This window comes from Polypterus senegalus, chromosome 12 (assembly GCF_016835505.1).
Source record: "Polypterus senegalus isolate Bchr_013 chromosome 12, ASM1683550v1, whole genome shotgun sequence".
NCBI classification, from domain to species: domain Eukaryota; kingdom Metazoa; phylum Chordata; class Cladistia; order Polypteriformes; family Polypteridae; genus Polypterus; species Polypterus senegalus.
The window spans coordinates 119,655,439-119,667,888 of record NC_053165.1 but is presented as its reverse complement, the minus strand read 5'-3'; the positions used below and the strand labels follow the sequence as shown (position 1 = coordinate 119,667,888).

The 12,450-nt window shown below is 37.9% G+C and overlaps 1 protein-coding gene across 9 annotated transcripts in view; it reads left to right on the top strand.

The window, feature by feature from the left end:
* Positions 1 to 12,450, top strand: part of plin1 (perilipin 1) — a 128,056-nt gene that overhangs the window by 73,285 nt on the left and 42,321 nt on the right. Inside the window, exon 8 of one of the 9 annotated variants that reach the window (XM_039773307.1) lies at positions 1,389 to 1,951. The exons of 4 other annotated variants lie outside the window; for them this stretch is intronic. In XM_039773307.1, the coding sequence (XP_039629241.1) occupies positions 1,389 to 1,469 (81 nt within the window). In that variant the 3' untranslated portion in view covers positions 1,470 to 1,951. 4 more of the 9 variants (XM_039773312.1, XM_039773311.1, XM_039773309.1 and 1 more) reach the window with 4 other exon arrangements.

Sequence of the window (12,450 nt, the reverse complement as noted above, 5' to 3'; positions counted from 1 at the left end):
CTGGATGAGCAATTTAGGTGGAACCATGGTTGATGTTGCTGCCTTAAAGCTCCTGCATCATGGGTGCAAATCCCAGTGCAGCCACTGCTTGTGTAGTTTGTGCATTCTCCCTATTCCCAGTTTGTTACTGAATTAAACGCAATAATAATACTACTACTAATAATAATTTTTTACATTTGTACAGAGCTTTTCTCACTACCCAAAGTGCTCTCCATACAGGGAGGACCCGGGACATGAACCCATGATCTCCTGAGTTCGGGTGTAAGCTCTGACTGCCAATCATCCTGAGTTGGAATAATGGGGTTCAATAAATGGATGGATGGATGGACAGACTTATAAATAATTATAGAGGTTAAAAATAAGATGTCCAAATTTGGAGAATTTATCTTTTGTTCTATCTAGAGCACTAATGTAATTATAGACAGAATGTTCAATGTGACAACATAGAGAGAGTTATCCATGTCAGCTTTGACCATTAGTATATAACTTCAGGTTTCCTATCAGGAAACACTAAGTGTTAATATAATAATGACAGTGTGTTATATAAACCGCTTGGACCTTTATAAAAACACCCAATGTAAAAGGCTATGTAACAGAGACTGTATGATCAGCTGCTTAAAAGGTGACTGTTTCTATTAAGTTTGGTAAGTCACTCTGGTGCAATCTTCTCACCCCTTACAGTACAGGTGGACAAGACAAAGACCAGCTAAAGAGTTACCCCACTGAAGTCAATTTAGGATTAGCAGGCTGTTGAGAAGATCAAGATGTGTAAAATAATGAATAGTATTCTTTAACAATTTGTGACTTAGGGTAACCAAAGGGCACCTGTGTGTGCATGTGTGTGTTTTTTTTTGTCCCTCACAGTTTTATTGGTTCATTCATTGGTTTTCAGTTAACCCAGTGAAGCACACAGGACACATGGCTCCTTTCCAGTTTGGCAGAAACTCCTACCTGAAGAGCATGCTGATTGGACAGTTAGATAAAATCATGTGGCTCTACACTAAAAATTTTCAGTACATCTCCATCCACGTTTAACTGAATAGACAACTGAACTCTGATGTTCAGGAAGCTTAACTTGAAACTTGTTGTGAATTATTGTATTAGGCTGGCCACTTTATGTATGATAATCTGTCCATTTATCAAAATAAAGTAAAACAAAAGGCTGAAGAGCAATTTCCAAAGCATTTCTAGAAACGTGTCCTGGCTTCACAATGGATCCTGCTCTGATTGTGTTAATAAGAAATGCCAATAATGTTTTCATAATATTCAGGTCAAACTCTGGTTACAAAAAAAGATACATTTCACTCTGAATTTCTGAAAAATGGTGTCCTCACAGAGAATTTTTACTTTTTTAAAGGATTGTTATTTTGAAATTTCATTTTTCCTAGCACCAAAAATGTCATGAGAAGGGAGAAACTGACAACATTGTGCCACTTGGTCAAGCTCTTAAACTATTCAGACTGGACTGAAGGAAGTTAGCGGGGCTGTAAATGTAATTTCTTCGATTATCAAAACTGTTCTTTTAACTGGGTCAAGGCACCCAAAAACATAGGCAATGGATTCCTGCAGAGGGTGATCAGATTTTAATCCAAAAACATTGAAATGGAAGCACATTGAATCAACGCACTCCTTAAAATGAATGTATTCTTCTTCAACATGAATTCAGCATTTTTTTCTCCCTTTAAACTGCAAAATTAATATTTTTTCTATTTTTGTTTCTTGTTTGGAGTTCTTTTTAAAAGTGCACATCAATGACCCTGTCCATTTTATGAATTTCTTTTACTCTCCCTGTTGCCCTGTATGATAAAAAGAAAATGGATGTTTGCATGAATGCTGTTTTATTTCAGTGCTGTTAAGCTTCTTAAGAGATGTACTGTTTTTCTGAATTAAAGTCAGAGTTAAACTCTCTGACCCTGTTGGCAGGGAATAAATAAATTAGCAATGCCATTTACTAAAGTTGTGAATGTATGGTATGTGATGTTTTTAAATTTGGAATACTGCATTACTGGAATCTTTGACTGTTCCGGGGCTTTTTCCTTTACCCTATTGGATTCTATGTGAAGTAGCAAAGCCACGCTTTAAAGACAGTGGAGTATTCTAAACCTTGACATTACGGAGTCCAGATGTGCTAGGAAGGGAGGTGGGTGGGGCCCTCATGTGCCAGGCTGTGCGATAACATGTCCCCTTCTGCCAAGAATACAAGCTGCTGGGTTTCATGAGTTCATGAGCTATGCCTCTCTGGTGGTACGACCTGTTTATTTAAACTCAGTGCTGAAGCAAGTTAGGCCCCTGGGCTACATATTCCTTTAGGGATAATCAACAGAACTCTGAAAAGCAAACCAACAACAAATGGAAAGTTTAAAAAAGGAAAGAAAAGGCAAACATTACTGGAATTAAACAAAGCAACATACTAGAATAATAAACTTACAAAATAAATAATTTAAAAAAAAATAATAAATTAAGAGCTTTTACCAAAACCAAATTCTTATGTAAAGGTCTTCTAAGAGGCATGTAAAGCCAAGTAAATGTGAAAAGTTAAATGGCCACTCAAGGAGCTGACAACACAGTTAAATCTTTGCTAATGCTACAGCAGTTTGCTAGTTCTAAACAGGTGACAGACATGACAAATGTGTTGGTACTTCTATAGCTCATTGAAAAAGTGTTGCAGACTCCTGAAAAGTGATGACATGAAAAGTGACTGTCTCCTGTATACCTGCTTGCCTTTGATATGTTATTGAGTAAAGAAGAGCAAGTGTGAAAAGAGATCAAGTGTTGCTTATTCTACAAAGCTATTTATAAAATGGCTGGACACATTTGTTGGTACCCCTAGTAAAGATCATAAATAATTGGATTAGATTGCCTTTTCATACTAGCTGTTTTCTTTAAGTAGTATTACACATTTCTCCAGTCGTGCAATTTGGTCTATTTAAATGGAGAAAAGTAGTCACTCTGCTGTTTGGTATCATCGTGTGTCCCATGCTGAAAATGGACCAGAGAAAGCAAAACAGAGAGTTGCCTGAGCAGATCAGAAAGAAAATTATAGACAAGCATTTTAAAGGCCAGAAAACCATCTCCAAGCAGCTTGATGTTACTGTGACAACAATTTCAAATATTATTAAGAATTTGAAAGTACATGGCACTGTGGGCAACCTTCTTGGACTCGGCTGCAAGAGGAAAATTGACCCCAGAATGGTCAAAACGATAGTGAGAATTGGAGACTAAAAGCCAAGGACAACTTCCAAAGATGTACAAATTGAACTCCAAGGTGAAGGTCCATCAATGTCTGATTGTACCAGCTATCACTTTTTGAGTGACAGTGCACTCAATGGAAAAAGGCCTATGAGGACTCAACTGTCAGTCAGTCAGACATTGTCCAACCTGCTATATCCTAACACAAGGTCACAGGGGTCTGCTGGAGCCAATCCCAGCCAACACAGGGCGCAAGGCAAGAACAAACCCCGGGCAGGGTGCCAGCCCACTGCAGTGAGGACTCAACTGCTGAAAGAAAAACATAAAGTCAAAGTGGAATTTGCTAAAATGCATATTGACAAGCCACATATGCTTCCTGGAGAATGAGACAAAAATGGAGCTTTCTGACAAGTCACATCAGCTCTGTGTCCTAAGATGAAAAAATGAAGCTTTCAAAGAAAAGAATACTGTACGTACTGACAAACATGAAGGAGGCTCAGTTATGTTTTGAAGTTGCTTTGAGTCTATGCAGGGAACAATAACATCTCAAGACTATCAAGACATTCTGGAGTGAAACATACTGCCCAGTGTCAGAAAGCTCTGTCTCAGTCACAGGTCATGGATCCTCCAACAGGATAATGAGCTAAAACACACAGCTACAAGCACCCAAGAATGGCCAAGAACAAAACATGGAACTAATCTGAAGTGACCTTCTATGAACTCTGATTTGGATCCTATCGAACATCTGTGGGAAGAACTGAAGTCTGCAGAAGGCCCCCTTCAAACCTAACACAGCAGTTTGTACAGAAAGATTGGGCCAAACTAACTAGTGACCGAAACAGAAGTCTCGTTGAGAGCTGCAGGAACCGCTTGTTTGAAGTGATTGCCTCTAAAGTTTGTACAACAAATACTAGGTTAAGGGTCCTGTCACTCTTGTCCATCCCATTTTCATTTGTGTTATTATTTGAAATATTCTTTTAAATCAAAACTCTAAAGCAAAGTCTGATTTTTGTTAAATATGGAATAGACAATAATGGGTGCCAATTGCTTTTGTCAATTTCAAGTTATTTCAGAGGCAATTGTAGGGTCTTATTTTTTCATAGTGGGGTACCAACAAATATGTCCACGTTTGAAAAATAATGATGACAGTACCTAATAGTCTTAATCCGAAATGAGGCCTGAAAATGGGGAAAGATGAATGTAAGAGGCCTGACAATCTTGTCCTGATTTAACTGATTTGGGAATGAAGTAAGATTGTTAGGTTAGGATTATTTTGGAATTAGTGGCAGAGATTTACAATATGTACACAGAACACTAAACAAACTTTTGGAAGTAAGTCGTTCTGGCTGTCAAATCTCAGTTAATAATAGCAAAAACAGCAAAACCAAAAGGGGTACCAAACAGAAATTTGATAACACAAAACTGTTTTTTAATTTCTTAAATTTTTAAATAAATTTACATATAATGGGAGAATCACTGACTACGATCACCATGTCTGTCTGTCAGTCTGCCTGTCCGCAAAAAACTATTCCGTTCCTGGAGGACCTATTTAGATAAAATTAGCATAACTGTTTGAACAAAATTTGTTTGTAGAGTTTTAATCTTTTTTAGATGCCATATTTTGGATAAAACGCACTGTAATATTTTTCAGAAATTTTAAATCTCCCACTGAAAAGCATTGGTGAATTTTCAAACTCGTTTATATTAAAACAGAGAAACGATCTGTGTGACTTCAGTTATGGATGAGTTTACTGTTTCAAATTTACCTTGAGAGAGGTTACATCATCTTGAGAAATTTATATATTTTCCTCTTTAACTTGTCTGACGGCTGCTTCTGACAGTAATACAAGTTACTAAAATGACGCTGTTTGAGGTAAGTTAACTGTAAAAGTAAAAAACAAAATGCAAATGTTACTTATCTAGAAATGTATGCAAGAGGAAAGGAATTAAGTAAGTGTTCCTCTGTAAGCAAATATATATGAACGCAGTGTTTCCAGTGTGTTACACTAAAGACAGACTCATGGCTGCATTAGCTGCTCATCATAATGATTCAGCATTTCTCTGATTCTATCATTTACTGGCAAAGTTCCATACCTCCTCATGGTCTGAAGCAACCAATAATTTTACCCTGAGACTTTAGAAGATTTTAACCCTTCTTTAGATAATGTAATTGTAATGTTTAAGAAATTTGAGATACAATTTGTCACAGACCCTCCATGGTCATCAGTTAATAAAAGAACATCAATTGATGCTATCTTTACATCACTTGACTCGGATTCTGTTCTCTATGACATCTCCATGAGTGACCAAAAGCCTATATGGGCTACATTTTTAGGCACATAGCATTGGAAAGTGCTGTTAAAGTGCAAGTACAGTATTTAATGTCTTCTACTACCACATGCAGTTTCTGAATATAAATCACTGTTACAAAAATATTTATTATAGTTATAAGTAACTACTTCTTTGAAGTAACTAAAACAAAGCTAAAATGTGCCAACTTTCAAATCAATTAACCAAGTTCTTGAATACAGCTGACTGTTATGCCATGTGCACATTTTTAAACGTAGTTTGTATCACAAATGAAGAAAGTCACTTAGCTAAAGCAAAGTGCAGACAATGAAGCCCTCTGATTTTTTATTTAAGCAGAATATGGCACCTGTGATATCACTAGCAAGAAACAACTCATGCTGCGTGATAATGGCACGCTTAAGTAATGCTTATCACTGTCACTATCAATGCAGCATGCCCTGAATCCAATCTGCAGCTGAATAAAACAAATCTAAAAATTGAATTGAAATGAATGGAACATAAAGAATTAATCAACTATATAATAAAACACTAAGGTCTGTGTGTGTGTGTCTGCTCTTTCTGAGCAATCTCATTGGTCAGTTCAGCTTTGGTCTGACTGGTCATTTTGGCTTTGGTGAGATAATCAAAAGAGAAAGTGTGAGTGTGAGACACACGAGGAGCAACTAGAGGCATAGGCGGCATGCTGAGAGTCGCCTGATGGGAAATATAAAAACAGGCAGGAGGCAAGCAGGGTGCCTTGATATGACAGAGACTGAGAAGCAGGCTATACTGGGAAAGCAATCGACAGAATTAAAAAGAAAAATTCAGACACAAGAAGATAGAGGAAAGGTGCTTAAAGTACACACAGGGTGAAAAAAAGTTTATTCTATTACCCATCTTTGACAGGCGATGTGGCTAGCATAATATAAAATGGAACTACTCTAGAATTGATGGCCTCTTACATGTTTAAGATCAGTTGGAAATGGATTTTAGAATAATAGCAAAAAAATACTGCTTGATGAATATTTTTTGGATAATAATGTACCTAGCATTTGTGTCAAAAATCAAAGTATGGCAAATATTGGCCAGCTGGCCTTTCAGTTTCTTTCCTGGCTGGTCCACAATACAGACAGATTTGGGATGGTGCAGTGTGACTAACTGGGGTCAGCCACTGGTGAAATCCGTTCTGCTATCTGCTATGTGGAGAAGACACTTGGTTAATACAGTATACTGTAATAATGGGGCCACAATTGAATGCAAAAATTTAAAAATGAATTCCAGTGGTTATGATAGCTGCAGTTGCAGTCTAGAACAAACATACATTTACAAACAATACCAGTGCATTAACTTTGATTGATTGTTGAGGCTGACGGGGCATATATTTCCTAAACTGTCTTGCACTTTAAATCATATTTGGGATTCTGCACCCCTACCTTCCCCATCATCATACCATTTGCTTCCAGTTTTGATTTCATGAAACTGACTTGCAGATATAACAAATGCCCCACATGTATACTGGTAAGTGTCATGTCCTACTCTGCTGTTTAATTAATGAAATTAAAATGGGGGTAGCGCCCTTTTATTTGATTAAGCATAACACATTGACCTTATGGTATTAAATAACAATCCTCAGTACAGTTCAACATCACAAGGTGGATGAAACCACATCAATCAGAGCCCAGGCACAATGGCTGAAGCAGGGAATTTAATAGACAGTGAAGTGCTTTTCAGTGATACTGGACTGGGATGAGCGAATTAGACTGATTTCTTTTATTAGGATAAGTTGTCTGAGGTCTGATGTGTCTGTTGCTAATTTCCATTCATGCAGCTTTCTCAGTAATAAAAGAAATGTGCCAGTCTGAGTTGTAATCAGACAAATATTCTGAAATGCATTTGTTAAATTACATACAGCAGGTACAATTGGGATTATGATTCAACATTAAAGAATTTTTATGATATAAAATTCATCAGCTCAGCTTTAGATTTCGTGGGTCCCAAGAAGCGATACTGCCAGCTCACTCATTATTACTTGCCCTCAGGTCAAGATGGCCTCTTCAGGGCTCCTGAAAATCAGCCAATCAAATTACTTTTGACAAATTGTGGTGAATGTTTAAATGGGTCTGTGTGTTGTAAATGACTCTTAATGTCTGTCAGGATAGACTGCAGCTCTCTATGACTCTGACTTGGAATGATGTCTGAATACGTTATTGCATCATTGGATCTTCAGGGCAGTTATGCTGAACTAAAGAATAAAGAATCTTTATTTTATATACTGTAGTACCTTCCCGTTGTGAACTTAGTCCTATGGTGCCTTACATTTGTAGCTGAACATTTGAAGAACAACTGGGTTAAGTGATTCGCTGTGGAGAGCATTAAACTAGCAGCATTGTGATTTACATTTCAACATGTGAACCACCAGTATGTTAAATCAGCCATTTTCAGATTTGTGAGTAAGATAGATTTCAAATCCCAGGCCTGGAAGAAATCTGTCCTTCTCTATCCATTCAAGGGTTGCTAAAAATCAGACTCTAGCACCATCAGGCACAAGGCAGGGATGAGTCCCACATGTGGTGTCGGTCCATTGCAGGTCATAGCAGACCACATCATCTAATGTACATGTCTTTGAGTTATGGGAGGATCAAGCATGGGCCTGGAGCAGTGAGAAAAGGCCTTATGTATATACACGTGTGGAATTAAAGGGAAGCTAACATGTTGAACAGGGCCCAACAGAACTGGAATGGAGTGCTCATTTGGACCCTTCTGTACCTTTGGTTAAGGCTACATCATCAATTTTGCATTAAAATTCTGGAGTATCCATACCACGATTTTCCTTTATGTGTGTAGTCTTCTCTAATGTACCTAACTATTATTGTCTGTCCTTCTTTTACTAATGAATAGCAAGATATGCAAGTTTACACACAATTGACATCACAAAAAAAATCAACGAAAGAATTGGCACCAGATCATTGTGATACCCTCTGACATCTGCATCATCTGACAAAATGTAGCCATATGGATTTAAATGTTAAGTAAGATGAAAGCCTTGCAGCTATGGAGGAATATTTCACACAACATGAAATCTGAAAATAGATAAATGTAATGTGAAATATCCATCCATCAATTTTCCAGACCCGCTATAACCTGAGCTGGAAGCTAGAGTCTAAACCAGCAACTGCAGGGACCAAGGTAGGAACAATCCCTGGACAGAGCACCAGTCCATTGCAGACTGCACACATTCTAGGGCCAAATTAGCAATGCTAATCCCCATAACCAGCAAGTCTTAAGACTGTGGGGTGAAACTCATAGAGATGAGGGAGAACATACAAACTCTGCAGAGGCAGGACCCAGGACATGAACTCCGGCTTCCTTGTGGCAGGGCAGCAGCGCTACCACTGCACCACTCCCTATTGTGAATTAATTACAATATACAAATAACAATGCAATAATATGTGAGCATACATAATTAAATGTGTCATGAAATATCATTTCTTTATTTATGTAATTGTTTGTTTCATTGACACCACACACAACATGTAATATGACTTGAAATGAAAACACACATTTTCAACTGTGCTTTATTTTGATTGGTGAATTGTAGGTACAGGGGACACATGCAATCCTAACTTTGAACATGCCTGTGACAAACAGGATTCCCAAGGCACAGGCTCAAAGTTGTGAATGTGTGCATCTGTTTTGGACACAAGTGCAAGTAACATTTGGCCAGAATTACTGCATGAAGAAGCTACTTCAATTCAAGGTCCTGAATTCATCATTCCCTCAAGAGTCTGCATCAAATGTGTGATGTTTTGCCTGTTAACGTAGCACTTGATGGCCAAACATTTATGTGATGATTTCACCAATCAATCAAAAAAAAAAAACAGATTTAAAGTGTGAAGATGACAGTTGTCATTTCAAGGTGTATTTAATTCTACTATATGATAAAATGTTAAGGTTTGTGGTGGTGTGTGCTGTCCAGTCCCGTTGAGCAATCTGACTAGTTACTTTGGCTTTGGTGACACAATTGAAAGAGGAACTCAGTGTGAGACACACAAGGGGCAATAAAGACTTAGGAGGCACACTGAAAGAGCTGCCTTTAAAGATGGGAAGTACAGGTGCTGGTCATAAAATTAGAATATCATTACAAAGTTGATTTATTTCAGTAATTCTATTCAAAAAGTGAAACTTGTATATTAGATTAATTCATTACACACAGACTGATGTATTTCAAATGTTTATTTCTTTTAATTTTGATGATTATAACTGACAACTAATGAAAGTCCCAAATTCAGTATCTCAGAAAATTAGAATATTGTGAAAAGGTTCAATATTGAAGACACCTGGTGCCACACTCTAATCAGTTAATTAACTCAAAACACCTGCAAAAGCCTTTAAATGGTCTCTCAGTCTAGTTCTGTAGGCTACACAATCATGGGGAAGACTGCTGACTTGACAGTTGTCCAAAAGACGACCATTGACACCTTGCACAAGGAGGGCAAGACACAAAAGGTCATTGCTAAAGAGGCTGGCTGTTCACAGAGCTCTGTGTCCAAGAACATTAATAGAGAGGCGAAGGGAAGGACAGATGTGGTAGAAATAAGTGTACAAGCAATAGGGATAACCACACCCTGGAGAGGATTCTGTAACAAAACCCATTCAAAACTGTGGGGGAGATTCACAAAGAGTGGACTGCAGCTGGAGTCAGTGCTTCAAGAACCACCACGCACAGACGTATGCAAGACATGGGTTTCAGCTGTCGCATTCCTTGTGTTAAGCCACTCTTGAACAAGAGAAAGTGTCAGAAGCGTCTCGCCTGGGCTAAAGACGAAACTGCTGCTGAGTGATCCAAAGTTATGTTCTCTGATGAAAGTAAATTTTGCATTTCCTTTGGAAATCAAGGTCCCAGAGTCTGGAGGAAGAGAGGAGAGGCACAGAATCCACGTTGCTTGAGGTCCAGTGTAAAGTTTCCACAGTCAGTGATGGTTTGGGGTGCCATGTCATCTGTTGGTGTTGGTCCATTGTGTTTTCTGAGGTCTAAGGTCAACGCAGCTGTCAACCAGGAAGTTTCAGAGCACTTCATGCTTCCTGCTGCTGACGAACTTTATGGAGACGCAGATTTCATTTTCCAACAGGACCTGGCACCTGCACAAAGTGCCAAAGCTACCAGTACCTGGTTTATGGACCATGGTATCCCTGTTCTTGATTGGCCAGAAAACTCGCCTGACCTTAACCCGATAGAAAATCTATGGGGTATTGTGAAGAGGAAGATGCAATACACCAGACCCAACAATTCAGAAGAGCTGAAGGCCACTATCAGAGCAACATGGACATAATGGACATGCTCATAACACCTGAGCAGTGCCACAGACTGATTGACTCCATGCCAAGCCACATTGCTGCAGTAATCCAGGCCAAAGGAGCCCCAACTAAATATTGAGTGCTGTACTTGCTCATACTTTTCATGTTCATACCTTTCAGTTGGCCAACATTTCTAAAAATCCTTTTTTTGCGTTGGTCTTAATTGATATTCTAATTTTCCGAGATACTGAATTTGGGACTTTCATTAGTTGTCAGTTATAATCATCAAAATTAAAAGAAATAAACATTTGAAATACATCAGTCTGTGTGTAATGAATTCATCTAATATACAAGTTTCACTTTTTGAATGGAATTACTGAAATAAATCAACTTTGTCATGATATTCTAATTTTATGACCGGCACCTGTATAAAACCAGACCAGGATGCGAGCAAGGCACCTCAAAGTTTGAGAAGTAGGCTTTACGGGAACATGATTGAGAGAGCGAGCGCCAGTCAAGAGAGGTTCAGACACACAAGGATTCAGAGGAAAGGAGTAAGAGGAACACTGAGGGTACAAAATTGGGCAAGAGACATCAAATATTTTTAAATGTGTTCTATTACCTGTCTTTATTAGATAAAGTGGCTAGTAATTCAATAAGTGCAAGAAGAAATAAGCAACAAATATGTATAAATATTTCATTATTTATGCTTACACAACAGTTTTTTTACTTTATTGTAGATGCATTTATTTATTTACTATCTCTAAATCTAAGTAGTCAATATAGACCTCAGCATTAACGTTTGCAATGCACCATGCAATGATTATGCCTCTGTTATATGCCATTTGGTATGGGATTCATAAAAGCAATGATAATGTTTGTGAGGCACCATCTGTTGGAATGAAAAATGCAATGCATTTTATTACTGAGAATGTCTGTGGTGTGCCCTGTTTTGTAATGACAGAGAGACACGCAGACAGGTAGATAGACACTTATCCTTATATAAAAATGGACTAGCTGTGCTACTCGTCTAAGATGGGTTGAAATCTAAATAATTAACGTAGACCTCCACATTAATGCTTGAAGTACACCATGCAATGCACACGTCTCTGTTATATGCCATTTGTTTTGGGATTTGTAAAAGCAGTGTTAATGTTTGTGATGTGCCATGTTTTTTAATGACAAAGATATATCAACCACACAGACAGACAGACAGACACTTATCCTTTTATCAAAATGGACTAGCTGTGCTACCCATGTAAGATGAGTTGAAATCTAAGTAAAGATCTCAGCATTAATGTTTAGAGTAAGTGTGGCCATCTCCAATCCTGGAGAGCCACGGCGGCTGCAGGTGTTTGTTCCAGCCAATCCTCACCAATAACAGATCTTATTTAATTTCATGGCTTGTTAGTGTTTTAACTCTACCATGTCAGTTTATTCTTAAATCATGGATTGTATTTCCTTTCTAATGATGCATGTATCATTCAAGTGATTTGAAGCCCAAAATGGATGAGTGATTTTCAGTTCTTTACTCTCTCTTCCGTTTCTTGAGTACTTAATTAAACCAAATAGTGAATGATGAATACACACAGGTGGAAATGGAGACAAGCAAGATGGAGAATTGCTACTTCCTTTGTCATTTGCATGTTTTAGCTAATAAGGAGCAGTTAAAACAAT